Genomic DNA, 17,531 nt, shown 5'->3' with positions numbered 1-17,531 from the left:
AAGCGTAGATCAGGCGAGGTGCAGCATTGACGTTACGAAAGATGATGATGAATACTGAGCTACCGACCTACATGTGAAAATGACCAACTTTAGAGGATGCAGAGTGCCGCATCCGGGTCTTTTGCTTCCTGTTATCGTAATCCTTTGCGTCTTGGAGCCCAGAAACCGTGCAGGGTATCATACGAGTGAGAACGCTGCTCTGTCTCATGTGAATTAAGCATCAACCTGAACCTGGAACCAGTCATGCCACACTGCAAGCGTAGATGTGGATCACGTGACTTGACGCAATTGGAAATCCAAGAGATGGCATTGGACGACACGAGTCAGGCACAGAAGTGTCAGCCAATAAGCGTAAAGCAGATTGTCAGGGTACGTCACTTGGAGCATGTACATAAACTGCGGGCAGCAACCACCACTCCTCGACTGCCATTCCGCACCTGAACCAAACCAGACACACTATCAGAAGCCCAACCATTCCAAGACCTGGAAATCGCAACAGAGATCACTGCCCAAAACCCAACGCCTAAATCAAACCACATTACTCCAAAATGGTCAAACCAACAACCTGCTGTGGCCGCTCATCCGAGTGCGTCTGCGCCCAGAAAGCTACCTGCTCGTGCGGCAAGCACTCTGCCATGAACTGCACCTGTGAGAAGAAGTCCACCGAGAACACCATCCAGGGCGCTCGTTGCTCATGCCGTACGTCTGCTTTTCGTGCACGCTTTCCGTCTGAAGTTTCGCTTTGATCTTTCCACTAACGATAGTTGACCAACAGGCGCCCGCCCCGCCGGAGAGTGTACGTGCGACCGTGCGGACACCGAGAACGCGAAGCCTTCGGGATCCACTTGCGCCTGCGGCCAGCGAAGTGCGGGATCGTGTACCTGCGAGAAAGCCGCTGATGGAGGCCTCCTCCCGGGCGAGGTCGACTTTACCACCAAGGCTTAAATATGATTCGTTTCGAGTTTCACCCACCCTTGACTCCTTGAACAGAGACACCTTTCTGGGGAGAGGATGATTTTGCATCTTTCCTTCAGGGGAATGGGGGAACTGGGAGCCGGGAAACGATATCTGCCCATTCACGACCTGCACGATCAAATGCCTAAGGGGCATCGCTGGCGTTATGAATGCCTATCTCCATTGAGGGACAATTTGTCTGACGTTTGGTATCCGGACGATTGAAAGTTTCCTCGTCGTCGTTGTGGTGCTGAAACCCCCCAAAAGACAGAGTGACATCCTTTCAGTTGCACCCAGAAGACTTCCAAAACTGTATTGCTAGCTTAGAAATCCTTTCAACAGAGTTGGAAGGGGGGGATTTCAACATTTTTGAACACATCTCTTCCCTCTTCAAATTTGCCTGTTGTCGTATGCGTGCTCCTTTCGAGGGCTGGAAGTCAACGATGGGGCCGAGGGTATTCTCGTATCTCAACTATGACTCCTTCCTTGCTACATGAACCAACGGTTGGAACCCGAGTTTAGGACTAAACCTTCCTTGAGAAAATCCCCGACCGTTAACCTCGACTAAGCTCGAGATAGTTAGAAGAAGAGCAGAAATTGACTGGGAATGAAACCGACAAATGAAAGTCTTGCGAGAAAATTCCCTTTTAATTTTGAGATCTCGATGATACACCTGATGGTACCAGAGTTCTTCTCTACCACGGCCGGGTATGTAGCGGCCTGTTTGCGTGTTCTTATGTAACGATTGATCGGATACGCGCAAAAGATCAATAATAAAGACTAATCAATAAAATTCGTGTGTACTTTTCTCTTAGTTCCCTTTTTCAAAACTCCCGGAGCTTATGGGAGTTTGCTCGTCGCCTCCGACCCCAAATGAGGCAATTGTCATCGCCGTCCGAAGAGTCTGGCGAGGAAGCCTGTTTTCTGCTCTGGTTGCTCCTCAGACGGGCCATCGGAGGTGAAGCCGATGATGCTCAGACGACCTTTGACTCTCTCAGCGAGAGGTTTCCTGGCGGCCTTAGGCTTCGTTTTCTCGTAGAGAGCTTTATGCTCCTCGAAGACGTCGTGCTCAAAGTCATAATCGACGTGGACGAAGGCACGCTCGACGTCTGCGAGACCCTCGAGCTTGCGCTGTAAAGTCTGGCTGACGTCGTGAGTGACTTTCAGAGGCTCGGCCTCGTCCATGATGATGTCGACCTCGGCATAGAACTTGTCTCCGGCGTGGTAGGCACGGACGGTGTCGATCTTCTGGATGCGTTGGTCATGCGTGATGCTCACGTAGACGACTTTATTGAGGAAGTCTTGTGGGGCGGACTTGCCGACTAGGTACCATACATGCTCGAACGCCGTGGAGGCCCATGAGTAAAGGATCAGCAGTGCGATGAGGATGGCACCGGTTGGATCGAGGAACCACACTTTGCTGTATCGTGAGCCGACAATCGACATGATTAGACCGAAGAGGTTGACGGCGATGTCGTTGCGATGGTCGATCATGAAGATCCGTGCTGCTGGATACCGTCGCAATATGAAGCAGTACACGAACAGGCATGCCTTGGAGAATATTGCTGTTGAGACAAAGGCTATAGGGATAACCTCGAGCTCCTTCGAGTCAGGCGGTCCGTGGCCTAATGCTCGTCCTGATTCGATCATCAGCTGCACGGCCACAGTGGTCATGAGAGCACAGAACAAGATGATTCCAACTGTCTCGACACGTTTGCGGCCCACAGGGTATTTGTGGACTTTCGGCTTTGCCGCCATGCGGGAAGTGACAAGCATGACAATGGAGCTGACCAGATCCATCTGTTAAGGAGAGAAAGATTAGCGGATAGTTTAAGACATTGTAGGGAAACCAAGACCCACAAATGCATCGGCGGCAGTGGCGAAGAGTGCCAATGACCCAGTAGAGATGGCGGCATATAACTGAATCACGAACAGGCAGAAGTTGCACACAAAGCTTGCATTAACGGCGAAGCGGACTTTGCCTCCATTCTTGAGGTTGTCTTCAAGTTCAAGAGCTTCCTCGTCCGCACTGGAGAGGTACGCGTCGATGAGAGCATTCTGGCGGTTATAGTACTTCTTTATCTTTTTGTGATTCCGTTGGGAGAGGCCGGACTCTGAGGTTTTAAAGGTCGCCTTCTCGCGTATTTGCCCTCGAAGGGCATATGGATCAGTAGGATCGACTTCATCTGCTTTGTTCGATATTGAAGGTTGAATGGTCCTCTGTAAATTGCTGGAGGGTCGGATATCAACATGAAAAGCTGATGATTGAGTAGATTCAAGGGGAGATATAGGATCAGAGTTCAACCCGGATGGCCCTGTTACCGTGGTTGCTGCCCCCTTCTGGCTGGTCTTGTCGGCAGATGACGAGGCCATCCTGGATCAGAGGTTTGCTTTGGTAAACAAGGACAAGCGAATGGTCAAGAGTTCCTCGGGATGAGTTGTGATGAAACGCCTTAGACGAAAAATCCCGAGTGGGAACCTGAGAATATACAAATAACTGTGACAGGGAATAATAATATGGAAGTTGAAGACGAAAGTTGGAGGAAATGGAATGGGGGTTGGATCTGATGGAAATCACAAGAAAAGCAGGGACCAGTCTTTCATGTAGCACTTATACATGGAAGACGGCACATTTGGCTCTACAGAATACAGATACCTCCTCACCATCATTTACCTCACACCCACCTACTTACTGTGGCGGAGGCTGGTTTGCACCTCCGCTTGAAAGGACCGTGACTGTGGTAGCTAAGAGTTTCCCTGTTTAACGGTGGAGAGCAGCTGCTGGAAAATGTAATTATGAAGCAATAAGATGTGTGTTTATGTCTTGGCCGTTACTGATGTGCTGCTTACCGAGTAGCAGATATGTGGAGTCGTGGGTTGGATAGCCTTGCTCGCAGCTGCCTTGATATGTTCTGGACTCGGAAAATCTCTTGGCCGATACATGCCAAGGCGGTTTCTCTTGGCATTGTCGCAGACTCACAGCTTGTTGCAAATCTTGGGGAGAGCTTGTCTGCGGCACAAGCATCCGCTCAAACCATCAAGATCAAAGAAGAAAGATAAGCCTATGCAGATCCGCACATCACCCGCCTTGGGATGCGGAGGTGGATACATTGAGGCCTTGGAACAGGAGTTTGCCTGAGCAGGCCTGTTTTGCTTGATCCAAGTGCTACCTACTCGTAGGTACCAGGACCAGCTTGAGACACCCTACAGTGCCCCCGTGCGTATCATGATGCACAATGCGATATGCACCCCATGCAGATTCCCACATTTGCTGTGGATGAGGCTCCTGTGTGACCGATTGTACTATCCTCGCCCGGGAGGCCAATCACCATATGGAAAACGTCAGCATCAAAGTTCAGCCCCTTAAAGGATGCCAAGGATTAGCCGCGTCGTTTCTCAACGTCTTCATCACATCCTGCACGTTCGCTACTCCTTACATCTCTCGAATCGAGACTTCACACTGACGGAACTCATTGTGGGTCCCTCGTCAATGCCTGAATGTCAAATAAGGCGACCCTGTTATCAGGTTTCCGCTCTTGGCACGGGCTCGAGAAGTTGCCGACAGCGCAGGGGCGTAACAGGTTTGTTGAGTGAACCTTCGTGATTTCGACCGAGTCCGAAGCTGCTCTACTGGCATAATGCAGTCATTCAGTGGTGAGTTTGCGAGAAAGTAACTTCGTGAGATTCAAGTTTGTAAAGTTATAATTCAGATAGGGTGGAAGGGTATTCAGATAGGCTACGATTCGCTACCAGAAGATCCTTTTCACGGAAAGCCGTCATCAATGGTCTCGAATTCCCAAAAGCCGCTCAGATCTACATCCTGGTCCGAATCTGGCCATGTTGACCCACTCACGGCAAGTACTTTTACAAACGGGATCAGACAGAGCTTGTATCATAGTGACTCTGACAAGCATAGACGGCTAGGGACCAAGCTATGGGCGGATGATATGAACTTCCAGAACAAGCACATGAAGATCAACCTCTTGAGCTGCCTACGAAACGCCCAGGAGGAGGACATGGTCGGAGGAGTTTCAACGATGGAGATGGCTGGGATCGGGTAAAATCATTGACGACGATGTGGGATGGCTATAGAAGCTTGAATTCCTTGGGATTTGGAAGAATTCCTCTCCTCAGGCTCTGGCAGCTCTTTTACAGTTCACATCCACTTACGAGGCTGTGCCTTGCTTTTTGCTTCCTTTAGCTTTCTTCTTCACTCCTTGGGCCGGATCCCTATTCAAAATGTCGGAACGACCTCAATGTGGCGGCGGCGGTGCTGACCTTGATGACTATGACCTTCCACTTCATGTTGCCGCGGTCTGTAAGTTGGAACTTAGATCTCGACATGGGAGAAGAACATCATCTAATCGAATAATCTAGTCCTTGTTTTTCTTTTCAGTATTGGAGGTACGCTGCCAATTTACTGTGGTCTTCCAACTGTGCTGATCATTCTATAGGAGCTGGTCTCCCAGTGGTTGGGAAAAGAATACGATGGATGAATATCCCTCAGCCAGTCATTTTCTTCTGCAAACATTTTGGGACTGGAGTTCTGGTCGCGACAGCATTTGTTCATGTATGTCCTGGACTGAAGGAATCAGCGCAATATTATGCTAAGTCACTCGTTACAGCTTATTCCAACAGCATTTGCCTCCCTCAGCGACCCCTGTCTTCCACCCCTCCTTACGGAACAATATCCAGCTATGCCAGGCGTGATCATGATGTTTGCTCTCTTTTCGCTCTTCACCATCGAGATGTGGCTCAAGGCCAAGACTGGAGGTCATTCTCATGGAGGTCCTATGGGAAGCGGAGGAGGAACTGTTTCTCTGGCCACTCAGGGAGCAAGACCCGGGGTGGTGACACCGCAAAGTCTCCCTCCCTATGGGCATCCGAGAGGCACCTCCAGCTACGACTTTGAGAAGCCTCATGCCTATACCCAGTAGGATGACATCATTGGAGTAGTGAGTTGCAATTACTGACAAGAAACAGTACATACGAGGTCAACTCAGGTCCACGTGAAGAGATGGAACAATACAATAACCTCTCTGACATGCCGGCGTGGTTTCAAGTGTTTTATGCTCAATATGTCCGCCAACGGGAAGAAATGAAGTCAGCAATCGTGTCGCTCACTCCTCCCATCCAAAGTGAGACTTCCTCTTTCGATGACAGCTCTTCGGTCCATCTTTCCGATACCGAAGCGTCAGTGGATGCCATGACATTGAAGCGGATGAACCTTAACATCACCCTATTGGAAGGCGGTATTCTCTTCCACTCCATTTTCGTTGGCATGACGATTTCAATTACCACGGATGGCTTTTTGATCTTGCTCATTGCTATTCTGTTCCATCAATTCTTCGAAGGTCTTGGTCTTGGTTCTCGTATCGCCGAGGTTCCATATCCAAAGAAGGCTATTCGTCCTTGGGTCTTGGTAGTGGCATTTGGAACAACATGCCCAATAGGTCAAGCCATTGGTTTGTTGACACGCAACTCGTACGACCCGTCCAGCGCTTTTGCGTTGATTCTAGTTGGAGCATTCAATGCATTGTGAGTGTCGTCCGATATGATACCAATCCAGTGACGCTGATGAAATTTTCTAGTTCTTCCGGTCTCCTCGTCTATGCAGCCTTGGTAGATCTTTTGGCCGAAGATTTCCTATCTGAAGAAGCGCAGCACATCATGACAAAGAAGAACAAGATTGTCGCTTTCACTTATGTTCTTCTTGGAGGTAAGCGTGCCAAACATTCACTTCTTAAAGATTGGAACGAACCCTGACAATATTTCGTAGCTGCTGGGATGTCTATTGTCGGCGCATTCGCATAAATCCCGATCTGATGTGCCCGCGACGCCTGTATTGCTGTCTGAAACGCGTTGACCAAGGAGCTGCGAGCTCATTCTCACATCCCTTAGTCTTTCGTTCCCGACTCTCCAAGCAGGAGACATTACGAAACCTAGTCTCATCCCGCTTTACTAATCACCTCTACATCAGCTATTACAACCCTTACATTCGTCTTCCCTTACGCACAAGTGTCCCTAAACTGCCATCTTCCAGGTCTCCTTCCAGCTGTCGAAACCGAACCCAGCCTCGCAAGTTGACACGACAATCTCTTCCAACTAGTTACTTAAACTTTTTTCCATCTTCGGACCGGGAAAAGAAACAAACGCCAAAACGCAATGCAGACGCAAAGCGAACCTTATGTGTCGCTGGATGAAGCTCCTCATGTCTACGTATCATACGAGACAGAACTGGGGCTGAGTCGCCGTCTTGCACATTACTGACTGATTCCATCCTCATTATGAAGATGGCCTCATCACAAAGCCGTTTCTATATGAACATAGACCTGAACCCGTGATGTCCTTCCCAGAAGATAACGGGAAGACGGGGAGGATTTATTTGCATGAAGCGCCCTCAGAATCCACAATACCTAGCTGTACATAGCCGACCATATTAATAGACGGATATTAAGCATGAATAAATAATTGAGGAACTATTTACCTGGTATTGAGACTACATCTAGTCACACTCTCGTCTCCTCGCCTCGACTTTCACTTCGAAATCCGATAATGACGCTTTGGCCTAGGATAGACTCCACATCACTAGTATTATGAGTAACCTCACTTCAAGGGTCGCTAAGCCTGACAGTGAGTCCTAGAAGGTTAGCCAATAGAGTACGAGGCTACGTTAACAGCCGACCGGACGGGGGCCGTTCGTACGTAGCCTACTCAGCGTGCTCAGTGTATCCAGTACTCAGTACTCAGTCCTAGGTAAAGTAAGTAAACAGGGTTATCTACCTTGGCCTCCCATGAGATTTGACATCAGAGCAACTCGTAGTCTGCATTGGCAATTGTGGTGGCGATGGGAAGTCCAAGTCGAGTCAACAACGAGCGGACCCAAAAGAACAAAAGAAGATAGTAGGCGGAAGGACATGATTTGATCTCTGGCTGGAGGTGAAAGTGGCGAGCGTAGGAGGGAGTGCCTTATGTAGCCTGAGGTGGTAGATTTTATCAGGTGCGATAGCCCATGACGGGGGAGACGGGCTCCTTCCCGGCTAGGGTTAAAAGGCACTCTGCCGATAAGGCCGAAAACGTCCCAATAATATCGCTGCTTTTATAGCTACCACGATCCTCGTTCCAGCAGCGCATTCATGCAATTAATATTGATTACGACTTGGCCATTACAATATCACAGATTCTCATTTTCACGGCTCAAAATTTGGGACGCCCAAATAAAGTCATCTTTCCCGATCAGTACAAAGGCGTAGCTGTTTTGAAAACACAACGACCAATGGCTAATGCTAAGAAGGTATGAGTCAGCTGTTGTTTGCTTGCCTTGCCTTCAAGTGAAGTCCTTCTCAGCGAAACCTTCCGCGAGGGGAAATCAAACAACTACATCTCACAAAGAATTTGATATGATAGAGCCTGCCTTGCTTCTGGTCTGAGTTCCTTTTATTTCATACCCGCTTTGCTTGCTCTTTCGTTCCTTCGTTCCCCCCTCCCTCCTGCCTCCCTGATCTCAGAAGCATTGATCCTCATCATGGGCGGCAGTGCTTTTGCCCAGGACGGGCTCTACACACCGCGGATGCCCGAAGCTGTCTACCGGAGTATGCTTGAGCAAGTTGAGTCTAGATACAAAAAGTACTTCAGACATGTTGCACATCCAATCGAGGCCCCAGGAAAATCCACCTATGGTGACATCGACGTTCTCATTGCCGAACCTGTCGATCCGACTCGCACGGTTGATTCAATGACTACTGTGTTCCTTGCTGAGATCGTCGGGGGTAAACGAGCCACCAAAACTTCGGGGAGCTCGACTACCAGTATTGCAATTAATTGGCCAAGGGAGTTTGCTGGCGAAATCCCTCTGGAAACCACTGAGAGCACCTCCGGCCTTTCAACCAACCTCAACGCTGCCTGGATCCAAGTGGATGTGCAGATCTGTTCCACAGTGGACGTGATGAACTGGACACTCTTCCTCCACGCACATGGCGATCTGTGGAACATGTTGGGTGGCATCATCCGCCGCTTCGGGCTCACCAGCACTCCTAAGGGGTTTTTTCTACGTATTGAGGAGGCAGAAAGATACAGCAAGGAACAAAGTCGCGTCAAGCTGACCACTGACCCGAATCAAGTGTTGCAATACCTAGGTCTCGACCTTGAGCGCTACTGGCAACCGTTCACTACATTGGATCAGATGATGTCCTACGCAGCAACGTGCCGCTTCCACAACCCTAATCGCTGGGAAGAGAAGAAACGAGAAGCCTTGAAAGCAAATGACAGACAACGCGCAAACAAACGTCCTGCTTTTGCATACTGGACCGACACCTTCCTCCCTGAACACGCCAACGATGCACCCGGGGCCGCTGCACACCTGACGCGTGACGAAGTCGTCGAGGACGCCAAACGGTTTTTTGGCGAGGAGCTCTCATCAAGCTTCAATGAGAGAAAAGAAATCCTCGTTCGCCAAACCGGAGTCAACGAACTGTGGGCTACCATCAGGAAATCAATCACGGCGGAAGGAGCAATAGTCACCTATGCGATGAAAGGTCTGAAAGCTGCAATTGCATCTCCTGACGGCGGTGACTTCGATTTCGAAGGTGATCTCGATCTACAGGACCAGATCTGTGGAGTCAGAAGTGCGTATGCGAAGGGACACTTCGACGAGGTTCGAGAGTGGGGCGTCGCGAACTGGGAAGATATGGGCAAGAGGCAGGAAAGACTCGACAAGGCCAAGAGTCGTCAGAATCTGTTGAAGAAGATTCAACGAGATGCCATGCCTGTAGAGGAGGGCTGAGGGAGTGAAAAATCAAATTCCTGTCCATGTTGAGTCATCAATCTCATCATCCTGTCAAACAGAACAGAATAAAGCTTGCATGTTAGTGGACCAAAACAGCGCGAGAAAAGGTCAATCAGCAGCGCGATGTGGTCCGATTGATATGCCATGCTCTGAATGTGACGTGGGAGGCAGCGGCCCCAGCCAGCTCCTGTTGTAGGCGAGGGCTGCACAGTCGCGAGCAGGGCCAAGGGGGCTTGAAAGGGAGCACGGCCGGTGGCTTTAGCCTATAGCAGTCCGACATGGTACATGCATAGAATATTCTAGTGCAAGAAGCCGTACAATAGGGTGAGAATGAAGGACAGCAAAAGAAAAATATCTGGGAAATTACAGGCGACAGAAAATTAGTCGCCAGAAGAGTTGCGTTTCCTCTTGAAGTGTATTTACATGTCTACGTGCCTTGCTAGTAATCAAACAGCCGTCTCATGTAACGGATCTTCCTCTTGGCCTTCCTCGTCTTCGCCTTCAATGCCATCATCTCCAACCCCCGCCGCATCCAGAGTATTCTCAGCCTCACTCTCATCTCCACTTGCAACCCCTCCACCAAGACTCTTGAGCTTTGCCTGGCTCATTTCATAGACATATTGGCCCAGATGCTCGACACCCTCCATCTCCGTGGTGTTCTCCGTGTTGTCTTCGAGGGCCCGCTGAGTTGGAAACATTTCACCTGTTGTAAGCACCAGCTTGTCCGGTCGTTGCAGTAAGAGATCCATCGCGGGCTTCATCTCGAAGCAGCTCTCGAATAGATCCCTCCTGCCTAGGATATACAGTCCTAGCCTTGCGCGAGATAATGCGACCGTCAGCCGGCGCACGTCCCGTAGATATCCAACGTTCTTTGTACGCGTCATTGAGACGATGACATAGTCATTTTGTTCACCTTGGTATTTATCGACGGTCGTAACAATTTTTGGGAATCCAAAGAGGCGCTTATCCTTGCATCTGTGGGCGAGAACATCCTGTATAAGAGCACGCTGGCCTTCATACGTAGCAAGAATGGAAATGCTACGCGCAGGGTATCCTAGCAGGCGCATATACTGATACAGGGCGACAGCGTACTCTGCCTCGCCGAGATTTTGAATGAAGTGCGGCGTTGGTTCGCGCTCGCCTTGGCCTTGGTAGTCAGGGACGTCGATGAATTGGTAATCGTAGCCAAAGCCAGTATTTGCCCGCGTGAATTCAGGGATGTGCGACAGGTGTGGTAGATTACCCAAGTCTTCGTAGCGCCATTTGAAAAGCTCAGCGATCGATGGACGACAACGACCTTGCTTGTCAAGGTGGATGGCAGGGACACCTAATCGGACAAGGCGCAAGAACAGAGATTGTTCGAAATTGGCGTACTGACGTAATGCCAGGTTTTGAATGATGGGAGAATTTTGCATATGGTCACCAACCAGCACAATCCGTTTCAGGGGAAGTTCTCCTGTCCTTGGGTTCGGGTTTTGCATCGCACAGGGTATGAAAGACTCGATTTCAGTGACCTGCGCTGCTTCTTCCATGATCAATGTGTCATAGTGAAAGCCGGAATCAACTATTTCTGATCGTCTCATCGCTGCGTGTGTAGATGTCATGGCGATGATTCTAGCTTCTTTTACCAAAAGGTGATTTGCTTGGTCTCGATTGTTTCGGAGAATCTCAAAAGGCCTGATGGCTTCGAGCTCAGAGAAAATCTTGTCGATATGATGCTGGCAACCGGAAGCAGTATCCCGCAATTCGTCCAATGAACTATCCGAGGGAAACAGTGTCGCCACGGGGGCGTTGCTGAAGAACTTGTAAAATGGAAAAGCAGCAAGCATGGACTTGACATTAGCCCCCTCTGCGTTAGCAGCGTCCCAGAATCTGGTCCAAGCAGGCTTAATAAGAACTTGATTGAAATAGTCCGCGGTCTCACACGAGCTTCCATGGGCCCCTTCAGCGCCGATCGAAGCTGCAAGCCTACTGACTTCTCCCAAATAAGCTTGGCGATTATCTAAGAATGATTCAACTCGGCCATATTTGCTGTACGACACTTCAGTATCGAGATCTTCTTCACCATGACCTAAGCGAAGTAAGTGACGGGGATCGATATCGAGGGCAATGATTTTCTGAAAGAGTTGATTCAGGGCCTGATTACTGTGAGCAATCAAGAGAATGCGTTCGGACGGAAAGTTATGATAGAGTAGATTGATGATCTGGGTAGCCACATCCGTCTTTCCAGTTCCTGGTGGTCCCACAATCACACTGAGACCTGGCTGAGTTCCAGAGACGACTGCTTCAACCTGTTTTGGTGTAAATCGAATAGTGTTCCTTTTAGGCGTGTCCACCGGATATGGGCCGGTGTTCTTAGGCTTATAGGTTGAAACATTAATCGAGGATGAGTCCTGCTCCATCTCATCGCGACGACGTTTCTTAGGATTTCTAAGGGGCTCATCGGTGACTTGAGGAGCCATTTTGAGAACAAAGGGCGGCTCAAGTGGCAAGCTTTGTTCTGACATGGGCTCAATAGTCTTGTCAGGAAAGCTCGCAGTAAGATGCTGCCAATCGAGGAAAGTGTCAAGGTAGTCAACAGTCTCGAGCCGGTTGGCCAACGAAGTGAATGAGGCACTTGACGGATCGCCGTATCCTAGGTATACTTCTTGGAGCCAAGATGGCAGAGAAGTGTTCGAGGAAACTAGTCTCTGGATGGTCTCCAAGACTGGTCTGAAGTTGTTCTCCCGACCTTGTCTCCGTACAATGACATTGATAGAAGAATAAACGTCAGCCTTTCCCTTGGATATCGACTCCTTGTCTGAAGGATAAGGCCAAGGGTCCAAGTCAAGTAACAATCGTCGTTTTCGTGGTCTCGAGGTGTAACCATTTGTCTGAACATCTCTCAATGGTCTGCTGTTTTCATCTAATACCTGAACCACTTCCGCAGTTCTCAACACAGTGAAGGCTTCCGAGTGTTCTGTGCCTCCCTCATGGTGGCCGTTGCTAAGCTGTCGATCGGTCTCAGGTGCTTTGACTGAGAGTAAGAAAACAGTATCTCGTGGTCTAAGGCTATCCCAATCCTTTCGGATATTATCGCTCAGGCGGTTGACATCTAAAACAACTTCCGCTCGAACGAAGCTCGGCTTCAAAGATCCAACCTTTGGAGTGCCGACCTCGATTATAGCTGGCTTTTCAATAGGGAGAGCCATTCTGGAAAACCCTTCAAATTGTGTGCCACGATCACGACTAGGCTTGGGTTTCAATCGTCTGACCACATTTTCAATATCTTTTCTGATGCTATAAAAGGCTTCGGCTTGGTAGAGTTGAAATGATCTCCACATAAAGTCACTTAAAGTTAGATAATGAAGGTTGAGTTTTGGGATACCTAAGGGCCGAGAACCGTCGTACTTCTCGTTACGCAGGAGCGCAGGGTCATAGATTGAGGAATCAGTCGGGACAACAGACAGCTGTGAGACAGCGTCCTGAAAGCTTCGTGGCTGCGAGAAAGAAGACATAAGAGTTTCGAGCAAGACAGCCCGATTGGCGCCCAAGCCGGTCGAGGCTGGGTAAGAAGTGCGGATTCCGAGAAGAGAGCATAGGTGCTGCAACTCGGCGTCTGTCAGGGTGGCAAAGTGGGACAGTAATTCACTCCGTTTGTTGATGGAACCGTAGTTGGAGAATGCAAGGACCTTCAACTTAGACTCAAAATGTTGGAGGGCAACTTTTTGTAGGCGAGCTAGTGCATTATAATGAGCCTTGCGTGTTCCTTCGGGCCCAGACTCGGTGTTTCCAAGATCATCGATGGCGAAGTTCTGGAAGTGTTCCAATAGATTGGTAAGGTCGCGTAAAAGAGCACCTTCTTGTTTTGCGTGAAAGGTCGACGTACGAAGGACGGAAAGGATATTGAGATCTTGCAACAAAGGATTCGTGTAACGTCTTGTGGGAAGCTGGCTGATGAGGTCGATGATGAACTCAGTGAAGCGCTCGCAATAAATCATGTCCTGAGATGTTGACAGCTTTGGTGCATTGACTCTTGAGAGGAAGTCGAGCAACATAGTATACAGCCATGCACGATCGAACCTGAGGCGAGCCTGGGTTTCTTGATCTGCGGCATCGTATCTCCGTTGTGCAGCTCGCCATGCTTTCCTCCGGGCTGGCTGGGCCTCAAATAGTCTTTCTCTTACTGCATCGCCCTGGAGATTATGCCAGGTGGCTATCGAGACAAGAGGAGCTGCCTCTTTGCGCACGTGGTCATTCTCGAGAGACTGAAACGCGCCGATGACGAAGTTGAGGAGAGCAAGGCGGGAGAATATAGGGAGCGAACTGTCCAGATTGAGTGAGAGTACGCGGCGAAAGAGGACGGAGAAATGGTCGGGGCGGCCTGTAAAGATAGACCAGTCTTGAAGGTGGGCTCGCTGTTTAACATTGAAGAAGATGGCGACGAGAAGAACATGGTGGTTGGACGAGTCGGGAGAGAATGTAGGCCAGAGGAAGCGCTCGAATATCTGCACATTCTCTAGTAGAGCGAGAGTATGGAATGAGAAGGAATCCTGCTCCAGATGATCCCAAATGGCAGTCTTGATCTGGTCTGGCTTGACCTTGGAAGGAATTGACCGCAGCCAGTGTTTTGCGGCAAGCTCTTCCCAATAGCTGGAAGGAGCATTGGATCCCGAAACATCCAAGGCGGGAGCCAATGCAGGTCGGAGTTGAAGGCCCATGGCGGTGACTTTGGGCACTTCACATGGTAGAGATTGGGTGTAGAGAGTTGATCATGGTGGTGGTGTTGTTGCACTGCTTGCCGAACATACATACGAAGTACTCCGTACCATGCCAGTTATTGTTGTAACTTTTGGATTCTCCATCGCGCCAAGCCTGAGGGGAGTAAAATCTGCACCAAGTTGGCTTAGCACCGAGCTAACCCTACTTAAGGCCATGGATGACGCCGCCCTGCGATGGTTGAATTTCGCCAGGCAGAAACACTACTGTAAGCGGCAGGCTGGCAGCCTCATCGGGTGGACACGTCATTTTTGAAAGAGCGGCAAGGGCTGCGTGAGCTGCACCAAACTAGTGCTATCCGGGATCCCGCCAGGCACAGCACCAGTTAAAGGCACACTATGGGTACGAGTACTGGCAAGTCACGTAACTTGCGGCTGCGGAGAAAGATGCATCAGCACCATCGCGCCTTCTATTTTCTTTTCCAAAACCAGTACACTGTACGGAGCCTTCTACAGAAATAATAGTCGTTCTATCCACATGCGACGGCCGCAACTGAGACGTCGCTCCTTCAATCTCGCCGACCCTTGACCGTCCTTCGTCTCCTCTTCCTCCTCTTCGTTCAAATCCCAACGGTGCCGCCATGTCCCTCTCCGACGTCCACCTCTTCACTGTCTACAAACCTTTGATCGAGTCCGCTGTGATTCAACTAAGCGACACCCACGATGACATTCTCAACGACACTCCTATCCTTGAGATCGACTGTGCCGAGCTGCTCAAACAAGTCCGCGCTCTCAGGACCCAGAATGATCTCTCCTCAGGCTCTCATCCTCACAATGCTGCCATTGAGGCCGCTTGTCGCGAGATTTTTCTCGACACCACTGCCACGGTTGATATTACTGAACCTGCATTTAGTATGGTGTGGGTGCTGTTTGACATCATAACTGTACTGTCCGACAATGACATGTGCGAACCTGGCCTGGCTGCATGGCTTGTGGAAGACCTTCTCGATACACAAACTATTGAAGGTTGCAGGAAGGTCTTTGATTATCTCGAGTCTCGTAGGGAGAGGCTCATTGCGAAGCACTTCAGACCCAATAAGAATCTCGTCCTGCTGAGATGCTGTAACGATCTCTTGCGACGTCTATCCAGAGCCGAAGATACCGTCTTCTGCGGTCGAGTCTTTATATTCTTATTCCAGAGTTTCCCCTTGGGTGACAAGAGTTCCGTTAATCTACGAGGAGAGTTCCATGTCGAAAATGCAACCACCTTTGACCCTGCGCTCAAGAAGTCGGAAGACGCAATAAAACCTATGGAACTCGATCCAACCGATGCGCAGTCTCACACCCCGCAAGCAACCTCAGAAGCTCAGACACCCGCTTCCCACTCCCATTTACAAGACTCGGATCAGAAGAGTTCCACGGCAAGAGGTACTCCGGTTCCTAGGCCCTCAAAAATCTCCGAGTCCAAGGATCCCGCTCCTCTTCCACCGCCCGATCTTGATGCGTTGTATCCCAAATTTTGGACCTTGCAATCCTTCTTTTCCTCTCCCACCCGACTCTTCGAAGCCACCAACATGTCCACGTTCAAAGACGGTATCGAGCAAACTCTGTCATGCTTCAAGAGTGTCTCACAATCATCCACTTCCACCACCAACTCTTCTGATATCAAGCGTGGTCTGAAGCGCAAAAGGACCAGTGAGTCCGATGTAACCAGCTCCACAGTCTCGGCCTCAACATTTAACCCGAAATATTTGACGAATCGCGATCTATTCGACCTCGAGGTTCATGATGTTGACTTCCGCCGCCATATATTGGTGCAGGCATTGATCATGCTTGACTTCCTCCTTAGTCTGACAGCCAGTTCCAAGGCCAAATTCGAAGGGCTATCGAACAAGTCAGTGCTATACGCGTACACGCTATCTGACGAGGACACGAAATGGGCGAATGCCACCCGTGCTGCAATTGCATCCTATCTCCAGCAGGGTAATGGAAACGAAGGAAAATTCTACTATCGCATGGTTGATACGGTGCTGTCTCGAGACAAGAACTGGGTGCGGTGGAAGGCAGAGAACTGTCCTTCCATCTCGCACGACAGCATCGCACCCGAAGACTATGTTCGTTCGAGAGACACGTTAACAAGGATTGCCAACTCGCAGAAAGCGCCGCTCCCTGCGCCACCTGGAGCTGGTGACCTTGCGTTCCTATCGCGTGTGGAGCCGCTCGAGGCTCTTAAGCATCCAAGCAAAAGACGCAAGATGCCGACGTTGGAGGACTACTACAATGGAATCCAGACAGATGACCTGGACCTAGATTTTGCGACCGAGGAAGAGAAGAAGGAAATTGAAGAGCGCAAGGCGGGAAAGTTATGGCGAGCGCTGAGGACCAGTGGCCGTAGATTCGTGCTTTGTGAGAATATCCAGAGTGGTGCGAACCTCAAAGCTTTGATTGAGAGCGGAGGGGAGGATGGAGAGAAGATAGACGAAACCAATACACAGGAGCAGACACAGAACGACGAGAATGCCGACCCGGACGTTGACGCAGGTGCAAATGTGGATGGAGAGGCCAAAGAAGACGGAGGGCAAGTCGAATGTGAAGGCGAAGACACGAATGAGGCAACAGGAGAAGCACCGAATTCAACCGAGCCCAAGGAGGAAGAGATGGGTAGCTCTGGCGAAGGGAGCGGGCTACAAGGCACAGTCCCTGCAGATGCCGAGATGAAGGATGTTGAAGACGAGGAGCCAGAAGATCCTGATGTAACGAGGTCGCAAGGAGCCGAGTCTCGAGAGTCAGGCGAGGAGGCGGAATGAGAGTCAGTGACAACTGCGCATGTTTATTAGAAGAGCAGCAGTCCCGTGCGCCATCCAATGTAACAATACAATGCTTTTGACTATGAAAGCGTTGGTGCAGCTAGATCGAGGAGTACATATGGATCTTCTAGAATGTGAATGTGGCTTTGGGGGTGTTGCGTTGCGATGTATTGTTGATTATTGTACGGAGTATTGTATATTTCATATCGCTTCGCTGTAGATTTTACATGGATGGTGAACTGATTGGGGTGTTTTAGGCTTGGAGTGTGGAGGGATATTTCAACCGTG

At 49.8% G+C, this 17,531-nt stretch overlaps 6 protein-coding genes across 6 annotated transcripts; 4 read left to right on the top strand and 2 right to left on the bottom strand.

Moving 5' to 3' along the window:
* Positions 1-548: 548 nt before the first annotated feature.
* On the top strand, positions 549-945 carry A1O9_01169 (uncharacterized protein; the record flags this gene model as incomplete). Its single annotated transcript, XM_013410328.1, has 2 exons — positions 549-699; positions 776-945. 2 exons carry the CDS (start codon positions 549-551, stop codon positions 943-945), a joined length of 321 nt encoding a protein of 106 aa, XP_013265782.1.
* Positions 946-1,839: 894 nt separating this feature from the next.
* On the bottom strand, positions 1,840-3,327 carry A1O9_01168 (uncharacterized protein; the record flags this gene model as incomplete). The annotated part of the gene is made up of 2 exons (XM_013410327.1): positions 1,840-2,754; positions 2,815-3,327. The coding sequence occupies 2 exons, from the start codon at positions 3,325-3,327 to the stop codon at positions 1,840-1,842; spliced, it is 1,428 nt and encodes a 475-aa protein (XP_013265781.1).
* Positions 3,328-5,651: 2,324 nt separating this feature from the next.
* A1O9_01167 (uncharacterized protein) lies at positions 5,652-6,768 on the top strand (the record flags this gene model as incomplete). Its single annotated transcript, XM_013410326.1, has 4 exons — positions 5,652-5,887; positions 5,911-6,492; positions 6,546-6,673; positions 6,734-6,768. 4 exons carry the CDS (start codon positions 5,652-5,654, stop codon positions 6,766-6,768), a joined length of 981 nt encoding a protein of 326 aa, XP_013265780.1.
* Positions 6,769-8,479: 1,711 nt separating this feature from the next.
* A1O9_01166 (uncharacterized protein) lies at positions 8,480-9,736 on the top strand (the record flags this gene model as incomplete). Its single annotated transcript, XM_013410325.1, has 1 exon — positions 8,480-9,736. The coding sequence occupies one exon, from the start codon at positions 8,480-8,482 to the stop codon at positions 9,734-9,736; it is 1,257 nt and encodes a 418-aa protein (XP_013265779.1).
* Positions 9,737-10,185: 449 nt separating this feature from the next.
* Positions 10,186-14,439, bottom strand: A1O9_01165 (uncharacterized protein; the record flags this gene model as incomplete). Its single annotated transcript, XM_013410324.1, has 1 exon — positions 10,186-14,439. The coding sequence occupies one exon, from the start codon at positions 14,437-14,439 to the stop codon at positions 10,186-10,188; it is 4,254 nt and encodes a 1,417-aa protein (XP_013265778.1).
* A 638-nt stretch (positions 14,440-15,077) lies between these two features.
* On the top strand, positions 15,078-17,243 carry A1O9_01164 (uncharacterized protein; the record flags this gene model as incomplete). Its single annotated transcript, XM_013410323.1, has 1 exon — positions 15,078-17,243. One exon carries the CDS (start codon positions 15,078-15,080, stop codon positions 17,241-17,243), a length of 2,166 nt encoding a protein of 721 aa, XP_013265777.1.
* Between the last annotated feature and the right edge of the window lie 288 nt (positions 17,244-17,531).

Source organism: Exophiala aquamarina (genome assembly GCF_000709125.1).
Source record: "Exophiala aquamarina CBS 119918 chromosome Unknown aczIA-supercont1.1, whole genome shotgun sequence".
NCBI classification, from domain to species: domain Eukaryota; kingdom Fungi; phylum Ascomycota; class Eurotiomycetes; order Chaetothyriales; family Herpotrichiellaceae; genus Exophiala; species Exophiala aquamarina.
Note: the sequence above shows the minus strand (reverse complement) of the source record. Positions and strands in the feature narration are given on the sequence as shown.